The sequence below is a fragment of the Vipera ursinii genome (assembly GCF_947247035.1).
Source record: "Vipera ursinii genome assembly, chromosome: 3".
Classification (NCBI taxonomy): domain Eukaryota; kingdom Metazoa; phylum Chordata; class Lepidosauria; order Squamata; family Viperidae; genus Vipera; species Vipera ursinii.
The window spans coordinates 129,438,409-129,451,151 of record NC_139516.1 but is presented as its reverse complement, the minus strand read 5'-3'; the positions used below and the strand labels follow the sequence as shown (position 1 = coordinate 129,451,151).

The 12,743-nt window shown below is 39.7% G+C and overlaps 1 protein-coding gene across 1 annotated transcript in view; it reads left to right on the top strand.

Moving 5' to 3' along the window:
- The window catches only part of DNAH5 (dynein axonemal heavy chain 5), a gene marked incomplete at its 5' end in the record, with an annotated part of 162,574 nt that overhangs the window by 130,202 nt on the left and 19,629 nt on the right, over positions 1-12,743 (top strand). The window contains 5 exons of the mRNA XM_083360300.1: positions 2,908-3,151; positions 4,743-4,857; positions 7,949-8,139; positions 8,555-8,676; positions 11,319-11,468. Of these exons, the coding sequence (XP_083216426.1) occupies positions 2,908-3,151; positions 4,743-4,857; positions 7,949-8,139; positions 8,555-8,676; positions 11,319-11,468 (822 nt within the window). The remainder of the gene's footprint in view (positions 1-2,907; positions 3,152-4,742; positions 4,858-7,948; positions 8,140-8,554; positions 8,677-11,318; positions 11,469-12,743) is intronic.

Genomic DNA, 12,743 nt, shown 5'->3' with positions numbered 1-12,743 from the left:
AGAAAGGCATGATCTGAGGTTCGGATGACATGGTTTTCATGGTAGATAATGTGAAGACTAATGTAAATTTTAGGAATTATTATTTTACAAGAGCCATATTGAGAATATGGAACAGATATAAACCCAGCCTGCCCAAAAATCCCTTTATGTTTCTCAGTACTTATAGGAAAGAAAAAGTAGGTAAAGCAATATGGTTAACTTATCCAGAGTTGTTAGAACAGGTACATTGAGAATATAAGATGAAATCAAAAGAGCAATTGACTGCAGAGGAATTTAGTTTTTAATGCTTTTTATAAGCACAGTTAAAATAAAGATTTAAGATAGATATGACGTTTGAAATTGAAAAGCAGACAGAATTGGAGCTAAGTACAAATGATGAACATGTAATTGCTACAAAAGTATCAACTTTTATTGAAATTTGAAACTTCAAAAGAGCAAGTGAAAGATTATGTGATAAAATGGGCTAAGAACTTTGGACTCATTATACTGGTGGATCAATGGGAAAAGATGTGGTTAAAAGGATTGCTATAACTTAAAAGATATATTTTATAAAATAATGTACCATTGGTATATGACTACTGAAAAATTGTCTAGAATGTATAAAGGTATCTCAAATGTGGATAACGTGGAGGGTCATCTTATCATGCTTGGTGGGCTTGCAAACAAAAGCCATACTTAATCATTATTCTTCCTTATTTTCTTTAGTTCTTTCTAATATTTGTATTGTTTTTAGCCTGTTGAAAAGTTGTTCAATAAAAAATATATTTTCAAAAACCCCCTGATAAGCTGAGGTTGTTTGCGTAATCCTCACCATTCTAAATTAAACCATCTAATTCATAAAAAGTTCATCGTTCTGGTTTGGGGGACAAAAACAGATCATACTTTTCTAATTTGTATTACTGATTTTGTTGAATTCCACTAATCAGAAGGTCAAAGAAAAGAAGACAGCATGTTGCCTTGAGCTTTGAATCTAGTAGATAACTGGATATTTAGTTATTAGTTCAAGTCAGACTATTATGTCTGATCCTAATTACATTTCTGCACCTGTTAGGGATCAAATTTGACATGGCTTCAAAGTGATATTTGAATTTGGCACTTAGAAGTCATGGGGGAAATATAGGATAATTTATGAGAATTTGAGGAAAGCTGGCTGGAGAACTTAATAATGTATTTCTTTGAAATGTTCCTATTTTTTTTTGAAAAGCTTTCATTTGAGCTCCTATTTTGTAAAGTGAAAAACAGTTTCTTCCAGTGGCTTATTTCTTCCTAATGTAAAGAGCAACTTTGAAGGTTTGCTTTAAAATGTGATTTTTATTAGCCAATGAGAGGATGGAGTTAAATTCTCCCTGAGTGCCTGCTCAGAACTCAACATTATCACATTTCCCCAACATTTTATTTTTTAAAAAATGTGCAAGTTAAACATAACATCTATTTATTGTCTTTCTTAGATTGGCTGTAAAGTTGACAGATTTTTTTCTCACAGAAATTTAAATAGCTTCAAATTGTGAAAGAACTTTACAATGAGTTAAAAGAAAATGACTACATATGATAATACATTCTAGGTGATAATGTGTTTATAGTTAATTATCAGGATCTCATTCCTGCCATCAAAAGGCTGAATCCATTTTTCTAGTTTTAATTCTTCCCTTAGGTATCTTATTTAGTAAGGTATATTACATAGTGAAATAAGATATATACAGTGATATTCAGAATATAATAGTAAAATCATTGTTCATGCTGTAGGTGAAATTACCTTCTATTGTCCAGAGAGGAAAAACTTTTAGATATAAGATGACATAGTGGAACTTTGTAATTACATGTATTTATATCTGGAAAATGTCTTCTTCTCAACTATTTTCATTCCAGTTTGAAATAGAAACCAATTAAAACAAATGGAATGTTCTCTCATTGCTTTCTGGATTTTTTTATTTTATTCTTTCACTTCAAAGCTAATGCTCAGTTTTTCTATGACCGCTTGTCAAAAGAAAACCCATAATTCTAAATTACTTTCATAATCTCCAATTACATTTGTTTTTACAGGCTGCCACAGGTCACTCTTTTTACAGGGAAGGCATTTTAGCTCATCTTCAAATGTATTCTGCACAATAAAGGAGCTTTAGAATTAGATACAAACTAATGTTACTTTTGATAGGAAAACTCGCGTTAATTATTTTCATCCAGACTACACTACATACAGAATTTGTAGACCTAAATACAACACAGTGTAAGTTGTTGAACCCCAACCTTGACAATATTTGCTATCTTTTTAGAACATTCACAATCTCTGCCTGAATCTCTCACCTCATTCTTTAAGGATAGCACCAGTGTTGTGTATGCCATCTGGGGAGACACTATGTATGAAACATTAAATGTGAACAATGTTGAGTTATTCATCTTTAAATCTGCTTAATGTAATAATCAGTGTTATATCCTGTGATCTGTATGCTGAATGAAAAATTCATGGGGTAGTGGGTTCCATGGGATACTTACAGGCCCCATGCTGAGTAATGCTTCCAATCCACTTCATCACATAATTCCAAACATCTTTCTACTCCCACCCTGCTTTTGGCTCCTAGCTCTTTCATCAAAGTTGTAGACTGCCTGGGTGCTGCAGTCTGAATAATCTGACCGTGCTCACTTGGATAATCTTAATGTAGCTGGTTGTGGTTCAGAACGTGATTTCCTCCATCCTCTGCTTTAAGTAGTCCTCTGGATCAAAGTGTGCAATCAAGGGCAAAGAACAACCCAGGAAAATGACATATGATAATGAATGAATGTCTCTTGGTAATAATACTTTGGGTACCAATTTGGCAATGCATTGGTACTACACTGTAGATCCTTGCATTAACTGGCCTGCTCTCAATGATACATCGCACTGATGTATGTCTTTATGAAATGCCCTAACAGGAGTTGGAGAAAGAGCGAACTGATCTTATAGAAGATGTGACAGCTAACAAAAGGAAGATGAAAGAACTGGAAGATAACCTGCTATATCGACTGACAAGCACACAAGGCTCTCTGGTGGAAGATGAGAGTCTCATCACTGTACTTAATAACACAAAAAGAACAGCAGAAGAGGTGACCCAGAAACTGCAAACATCAGTTGAGACTGAAGTACAGATTAACTCAGCTCGGGAGGAATACAGGCCAGGTAAGATAATTTCCCCCCTCCCAAACTAAAGATCTAAACTGTAGTTATTGCTTGGACTGTAGTTTTTCTGTCCTCATTACACTTTACTCTGTGTGCAGCTTGACATGCACCTAAACCCACCTGTCCTCCAATAAAACAAGACAGTGTGCATAGAACGGAATTGTTTTATTGAAAGAACAGGATAGATGAAACTGGGAAAAGTAGAAATACATACAATAAGAAACAGAATACAAAATAAGCAGTATTGAGTTGCTGGTGAACATAACAATTAACAAATAAACAGATAAATCTAAATCTCACCAGCGATGCTATGTGTATGGGATGTGGATTTTGTCCTCAGATGAACATGTGCCACAGATTAGGCTGGATACTCCCTCGTGCTTCTGCTTCCTTCCAAACCTTAAAGGAAATGGAATCTGGCTTCCCAGCATGCACTTGTTTTGGGAGTGAGGATTGATGGGTAAAAGGGTTGGTTCAGCTTCCAAACAATACAGATGGGTATTTGACCCCCGGCCACTAGATGGGGCTAGAGAGCAACAACAGTATATACCAGGGGTAGGCAACCTTGGCTCCTTTATGACTCGTGGACTTTAAATCCCAGAATTCCTGAGCCAGCACAGCTCAGGAATTCTGGGAGTTGAAGTCCACAAGTCATAAAAGAGCCAAGGTTGCCTATCCCTGGTATATACACAAATTATAGCTAGGGCATGACAGTAGTATTTTAAGGGTCAAAATTAGCTAGGCCCCAAGCCTATATTGAGGAAGATTTGAGAGCTTTAATGGTTTGTGACCATTTCCTTGCAACTTTCCTTATCCACAGGAATTAAGTGATGAGGAGAATTGAGGCTCTTAGAACTGCAATATTCATCTGTTGTCACTAGCAGACTAAAGATAGGTAGTTCTTGACTTATAATCATTCATTTAGTGACTGTTTGAGGTTACAAAGGCATTGAAAAAAGTGACTTATGACCACTGCAGCATCACCATGATCAAAATTCAGGTGTTTGGCAACTGGCATGTATTTATGACAGTTCACTGTCCCAGGGTCATGTGATTTCCATTTGTAACCTCAGCTGGCTTCTGCCAAGCAAAGTCAATGATGAAAGCCAGATTTACTTAACAGCTGCAGTGATTAATTTAGCAATGGTGGTAAGAAGGGTTGTAAAATGAGGCAAAACTCACTTAACTATCTTAGCAATGGAAATTTTGGACTCAGTTGTGGTCGAAAACTACCTGCATTGGGGAATAAATCTCTAATATCTAAAATTTTGCCAAAAAAGATTCCTTCTGTAAGTGAAGAATGGCTTTTATTGAGTAGTAAATAATAATGAAAGAGATGTAGTTTAGAACTGATATTACAGTTTTTGAATATGCAGATGAATATAGTACAGTGATGTGGTAAAAACAAAAATGCAAGGGGGGGGAGATATCTGTTTTTCTTATTTAAATAGAAAATGGTTGCAGTGCACAAAATCTTTTTAGCTATTTATTATCAGACATTAATGGTCATTAGGAGATTTTATAATTACAGATTTAATAGTTGCTGCGGTTTTACATCTCTGTTGATCAAATCCAATCTTGTTTCGTTCAGTTGCTACCAGAGGCAGCATTCTCTATTTTCTGATAACGGAGATGAGTATGGTAAACGTCATGTATCAAACTTCACTTCGACAGTTTTTGGGCCTGTTTGATCTTTCACTTGCAAGGTAACTTGGATTATCTCACATTTTTCACATTCTGGATTAACAAAAATTGGCACAGCTTTCGGATAGCTGAAATGATGTGATATAGCCATCCTTGTTTAGAATTTCCAAACCCATGCCATTAATCTCATAATTTGAGAACAAGTTCTGCAGTTCTGAAAGCGTAAAAAAATGTTTGATCATAAATGACAGTGGGATAGGAAGAACGTGCACAATATGTGATCCAGAACACCTCTCACTTTATTTTTTGGCTCTACAAAATTGGTTGACGGAGTGACTTTCCCTAAATTCAATTTAATATTCATGAATGCCACACTTTTTCTAAGCATTGTAGAGTCCCTTGTAGCTTCCCAATGTAATAATCGTGCTATGAATAAAACTGAAAGGAAGGATATTAGAAAAGAAAGTGAACACTGAAGCAGCAATTCCTTTTCTGCCCACTAGGTGGGACCCTGCATGCATCAGTTCTAACTTTTTGTTTCTGATGCCTTAAAGCTCTTCCTATCTTCTCTGTCACAGATCTGTCTTTCTTTCTTGGAGCTTAGCCTTCCAATAGCCTTAAGTCACCTGGCTGATGGGGAAGGAAAGAATGTCCTGCCCTGGGGAATAGGAGAAGAAAAAAGTAGCAGACAGTGTAGTCTTTTCTTTAGTGGTTTCTAATGAGATCTCATTTTAAGTGTATTTTTGATGATCATTCTTAAGCCTCTCCAAGGACTTTATTCTCAGAGACGAGGAGGCTTAATGCAATAAAAATCCTAAGCAGAATCAAAATATTCTCTTTTGTTATGTGTTGACATAGCAAGCACTGATCTGTGTTCAAAAACCTCCAACTTGCATTCTCTAAAAGGGCGCAAGAAAAAGAATAATTCAGAGGAAGTGGAATCTATAATAAGTGCTCTAGAGAGATTGGACATTAAAGAGTTTGGAAAGCATCAAGTCAGAAATAATTTCCCAGGAGAAAGGGCAAATTCTTCCTGCATGCAAAAGTGGGCAGATGTAACTGCTTTTACCTTTGCAATGAGATGTCTAGATGCTGAGCATATTGTTTCCTTCACGTTCAGGTGTATGTCTCCAATAAAGCTGAGGGGGATGTCTTAGTCTAATGCATAGCTTACAGTCTAATGTATCGGATGTATAGCTTTGCCCCATACTTTGGACTACAATTCTCATAAATTCCCATCCAGCATGGGCTTGGAACAAAGACACTGGGTCTGTCTGTGGTATATTAGAAAACTGTGCTTTGCGTAGCATTTCCAGTAATTCACAAGCAAGTAAATGAAAGGGTGAGAAAGCAGGAATTACTAACAAGCTGATCTCTAAGATTACAAACACCTCTTTTAGTGTTAGCTTGGCTTTATTTATTTGTGAAAATTTATATGGCTGTGCAACTTAAGCAATTGAGACTCTTAAGTTTCAGTTATTGAATTACCAATGAATTATCTTCATGTCCTAGGCTTTAGCCTATGGAGATAGAGATTTAATTTACATATCATGTTAAACTGAACACATAATGCTTTGTGAAACCTTCCTATTTGTGCTAATGCTTGCAAACATGAAAACTGTTCAGAACTCCTTTGCAATTCACTTTAAGAGTTTTCTCGATGCATAAGATCAAATTTCCTGACAGTGAGAACAATTAATCAGGGGAATGACTTGCCTCCAGAAGTTATGGGTGCTCCAGCACTGGAGGTTTTTAAGAAGAGGTAGTATAGGGTTTCCTGCTTGAACAGGGGGTTGGACTAGAAGACCTCCAAGGTCCCTTCCAACTCTGTTATTCTATTATCTAGAATCTAGAATTATCTATTCTATTATCAAGTCTACCAGATGACATTGCTTCAGGTAAGGGACCCTAAGTGTGCCCATTGTACTACAGCTTGTGAGATGGCAGATAGCACTGGAGACAGGCAATCCTGCGAAGAACCCAATTTTGTGCCATCTACAACCTTGAACTGCACTCAGGAACTTTTTGTAGCCATAGTAGCTCATGAACTAATTACGTTCATGAACATAGCAAAGTATACCCCCAGCTACCTATGCTGCTGCCTTCTGGACCTGTTTGTAGTTTCTGGATGGTCTTCAAGGGTGGTCCTGTATAGAGCAGGTTGCAGTAATCCAATTGGGAAGTGACTTAAGATGAGAATGGCAGCAAGTCGAGCCTCCAGATCAAGGAAGGGGTGCAATTGGTGCACAAGATATTGTGCAAAGACCTCTTAGCCACAGCTGTCATCTGCTCTCCTAGCAGGGGCTGCGGATCACTGCCTTTTGCTTAGAGCAGACATGTCAAACACAAGGCCCGGGGGGCGGATCCGGCCCGCGAAGTGGTTTCATGTGGCCCGCGAAGCCATCCTGGAAACAGTGAGGGAATGGCCCCCACTGCCTTGGCCCTGGCCCAGAGACCCTCCTTCTTCCAGAGACCCTCAGATCTGTCCCACTCCTGCCCGGGCCCCCATAGGCACCCTTGATGCGAACGATGTAGAGCTGACCATGCTCACCCAGTAGGCCATAGGCACTCTAGCCACGCCCACCCAGTAGGCCACACCCACCCTGGCCATACCCACCCGGCCCCCTGAGGGCAACCGCAATGCTGATGCGGCCCTCAATGAAATTGAGTTTGACAACCCTGGCTTAGAGCAATGTCTTGGCGATGCCTTATCTATAACAATTCTGCGTATCCTGTCTGTTCATCTGGTAAGCGTCTGCTGAAGATCCCACCCCCATATGAAGTGATGGCAGTCTAGGCTAGGCCCTCCTTTTAGTAGTCACTGCATTATGAAAAGAAGGGAGGGAGGGAGGACTAGTAGGGATAAAGATCAAGGGAGTCGATTGTATGAAGCTAAAATACTTTTCAACCTATCCGAAAGAAGAGTGAACTCTCAGCAGTCCAAACAGTCCTAGCCAGTTGGATCGTATTGATCGAACAGTATTTACTGTCATGTTGAATTTGCCTCAGCAACTCTGTTTGCTTTTGCCATAACTCACTATTATTAACTACAGCTTTGAAAATGCTTTGTTCTTGTATACTTTTACCCTTTCTAAAATCTTTGCCCTAAAGGCATTATATTACTCTTTCATCCTCTCCCTTTCTTTTGAATAGGTCTGTCAAGAGCCCAATTACAAGCAAAAGAATAGCAAATATCATTGAGCACATGACCTATGAAGTGTATAAATATGCCGCGCGAGGGCTTTATGAGGAGCATAAGTTTCTGTTCACGTTGCTGCTTACCTTGAAGATTGATTTGCAGCGGGGCAAAGTCAAACACGAGGAGTTCCTAACTCTGATTAAAGGTCATAGCAAGTACATCACGTGCTGGGTGTATGGCCCTGTGCTGTTTCCTCCTTGCCTGTACAAAACAGTAATTAGAAATATTAACCTGACGATTCACAGGGCGGGCGCTCTCCATCACTTGATGGAATGTTGAATTTGTTGATCCAATAAGCCCTGTACACCACAACCTACAAATTTTGTGACTTTATGGTTTAGGTTTCTAAATGAAATTTAACATATGATATTCAACTTCATGCAGAGTAGGCAACATATTCTTAAATTCCAACATAGGTGTATGAATTCCCTTTAAATAAGGGGGAGAATGTTTGTGTGTGTGTGTGTGTGTGTGTGTGTGTGTGTGTGAGGAGGCATTGGTAACTACTTTTTTTTAAACCTTACTTTTTAAACTTTAAACTTTTAAACATATATTTCTAGGTGGTGCTTCTTTGGATCTGAAAGCTTGTCCTCCTAAACCAGCTAAATGGATTCTGGATATGACTTGGTTGAATTTGGTGGAGCTCAGTAAACTGAGACAATTTTCAGATGTTCTTGACCACGTAGGTACCAGTAGGAGTTGGTATATTTTGTTTTTGCAGTTTGTTTCAATTGGCAGTTTAATGGATTTCAATTTCAATGTGTTAATCTGCTTCAGATGTATATTATCTGGCAAATGTAGAACTTGAAGCACTGATGTTTCAGAAACAAGTGTTCTGAGATCATTACAGAACATACTTTACTACCAATTCAATTTCAATTTCATCTCTAGTGGTGATGGTACCCATAAACAAGGCAGCCAGTCAGCCAGCCTTGTTCAGATCCAAAGGCAAAGGACATATAAAGCACATTTCTTTAAATAACATTTCTTTGAGCCTTTTAGGCTTAAGCACTCCTTTGTGCAACTGGATTCTTGATTTTCTTACTAACAGGCCCCAATATGGGCCAGCTGGAACAAATATTTCTAACGCCATTTTCTTGAGCACAGGTTTTCCTCAGGGCTGCGTCCTAAGTCTGCTGCTGTTCACCCTGTTGACCCATGACTGTTGTGCTAGGTTTGTCACCAACCATATTGTGAAGTTCGCAGATGATACAACAGTAGTGGGCCTTATTCATGAAAACAATGAGGGTGTTTACTGCAAGGATGTTGAGGGTTTGGTGAAGTGGCATAAGGAAAACATTCTAGTTTTAAACAGTGGGAAAAACAAAGAGATCATTGTCGATTTCAGAAAAGGAAGGCACAGCCACACTTTTCTGGTGCATTAATGATTCATGTGTGGAGATGGTTACCAGCATCAAATTCTTGGGTTGTGCAGTTAACAAGTAGGCTGACTTGGTCGCTCAACAGTGAGACACTGGTGAAATGGGCACAGCAGCGCCTGCATTTTCTGCGTCGCATGAGAAAAGGTCATCTTCCTCCCCCTGTACTGACCACTTTCTACAGAAGGACGATCAAGAGCATCCTGTCATACAGCATCACAGTCTGGTTTAGAAGCATCACTGCTTCAGGCAGGAAGGTGGTGCAGAGTGGTGAGGATGGCTGAAAAGATTATTGGCAGTTCCCTCCCTTCCATCCAGGACATAGCACATAAGCGTTGCTTGAGCAGGGTCCGTAAGGTTGTCTGGGACACTACTCATCCTCTTCACAACCTGTTTTCCTCTGGGAAGAGGCTCCGTGGTATCCGAAGCAGAACATCCAGATTCAGTCACAGTTTTGTTCCATACAGTATTAACCTTGTGAACTCTAAAGCTTCCTCCTTCTATTATGTATTCAAGATGGACAATGATTAATATTTATATACAGTGGTGGGATTCAGCCAGTTCGCACCACTTTGGCAGAACTAGTAGCTAATTTTTTGTTGCCCCGGCCCAGTATGGACTTCCAGAAGTGGCATCCACACAGAGAACCAGTTGTTCACATATTTGAATCCCACCATTGTTTATATGTTACTTATATGTAAGGGTGTAGGTCTATACATACGTTGTATATAGAATGTTTAAATGTGTGTTATATATGTGTACACTTTGTGAGCAAGCCACTAAATTTCATTTTTAATGTGTGCCGTGGGCCCACAGTAAAAAATAACAATAAAGGTTATCTATCTATCTATCTATCTATCTATCTATCTATCTATCTATCTATCTATCCATCCATCCATCCATCCATCCATCCATCCATCCATCCATCCATCCATCCCATCCATCCTATTTGCATGCAGCTTATACTTTAAAGTTAAACCAATTCTTTAAATCTAGTATAAGAACTTGCCGGTAAAATGCTCATTGAAGTGAACTCAGGATAAAAGTCCTTCCTTTACATTTTGGAGCAAACAAAGCTGCCCTGGATATTAATGCTTATAGTTCATTACAGCTTGAACTATATAAGTAGTGATAAGGACCTGTACAACTAAGGAAGGCGATGGTTCTTTCAGAAAGGAACACAGAGCCACTCATTAAGCTATCTGAAATTAAAATCATATTCTTTGAAAGTTCATCCCTACAGCCTCAAAGACATGCTATGCTCCAGTCTTCAAGATGGGAGGAAAATCTAGTCTCAAAATCACTTCCCCCACAGCGTTCCTCTTACTTTGCCTCAGGAGGCCACGAGAACTGCTCCCCTCACAGGAGAGAGCTGCTGCTGCTGTATTGGTGATTGTGCTGCTTAGCAAGCACAGAATTAAAGCAAGGGCCAAAAAGGTGAAGGAACTTCCCTGTGACAAGGGCCTGCACAGTGCATTTTAAGCTGTCAGAGTTTACTGATAGGAATAGCAATCTCGAAGATATATTTTGGTCTGCCACTAAGTTAATATTTGACAATCCAACACCCTCACCCCCTTAAGGGAAAACGTGCTACACAAGCCAAGTTTTGGGTTGTTTTGCAACTACTGTTAATATAGTCAAGGAGCACAGAGCATCCTGACTGATGGGAATGGGTGGTCCTTCAATGGCTAGTTAAACCTTAATAGGTCACTGTCCATTCAAAGACACTTTGGTGTGACATAGAATGTTCACGTAGGGGTTTTCTTCAATTTTCCTGTGGAAAACGTCCTGCCAGATCACCTTGATCCACCTCAATAGCTGTTGGTCACTCCAACATGAGAGATGTCCTTAACAAATGATAAGCAGTCTGTCTTTGAATCAGGAAAAGGGGGCTGTATTGATGATTCCTGTGTAATATGACACTCTCGTTGTATTATATTATTAGATCTCACGGACAGAAAAACAGTGGAAAATTTGGTTTGATAAGGAAAAACCAGAAGAAGAACTTGTTCCCAGTGGCTATGATCAAGCTCTGGACTGCTTCAGACGTCTCCTCCTTACTAGGTCTTGGTGTCCTGACAGAACTATTGCCCAGGTAGGTATATATGCTTTAGGTTAGACCAGGGTTAGGCAACCTCGGCTCTTTTATGACTCATGGACTTCAACTCCCAGAATTCCTGAGTCAGCTATGAAGTCCATGAGTCATAAAAGAGCCGAGGTTGCCTACCCCTGGGTTAGACAGTTCTGTTCTGTACCAGCCTGCTACCGGCCCTGCAGAAAAGGCAGGGACAACCCCTTTTACAAGAAGGTAAGAGGCTGGAACTAAGCCTGCCAAATTTATGGACACAAAAGCAAACGGAACAAGACACGAACCATGAAACAGGAGCTATTCAAGCGGTTGCCTTCAGCAAACCAGCCCTCCCACGCATTCCCCTTTTAAACAGTTCAGGGCGTGGCTTCTCTCTGCCTCCTTCCGAGGTGCCCCATTGCCTTCCTCTGTTTACTCCTGATTGACTGCCTCCTGCGTCGGGCGTCCTTGAACAGGGCCAGCTGTGGGTCATCTTCATCCACGCTGTCAGGCTCACACAGCTGGGTCTGCGTCGTGACCAGGTGGGAGGGGCCTGGCTGAGGGCTCTCATCAGCAAGCTCTCCAACCCCCTCAGCAACCTCTCCAACACCCCCCTCCTCCTCCTCTGAATCATCCGACCCAAATGCCGAACCCACAGGCTGACCCTAAATCACAACAAGTTCTAACTTGAAAGGTGAAAGTTATGTATGAAAGTTTTAATAATAGAATATGGTGAAGAGCATCTTTATGGTTATTATGCATAACATATACAGTTATACACATACACAAACACAATTCCATGAGTCGTTTGAAGGGAGGACTGCTTCACCTTTCCAACATGTACATTCATGAGGCTATCATTTTATTTCATTCTTCTATTGCCACAGAAGCAGCACATTTTAGTTCCTCCAGATTCTGGAGAAGATAAAGCAACATGGATCTAAAATATACAAGACTTTAGAGATCAAAGCCAGCATTTCAGACTATATTCAGAAGCACACGGATAGCAATGCAGTATCGACAGTATTGATGTTGCAGGGTTGAAATGGTTCTAACCTACCAGCGTATGGACGGTAGCAATGTGTACAAAAATAAACTTTCCTGGTAGTTCAAACGTAGCTTCCAATAAAATATGTGGCATTAATTCAGTCTCAAGGTAATGAAGGCATGGGTTATTATTGCCAATACCTCCAAAAAAGAGCCACAATTGGTACAGCAGCCAAAGGTAGGCAAAGTTTCCTCAGGCTACAATCTCCACTTGCTAATCAAGTAGAATCCATGAATCCAGGATAATTCTCAAGA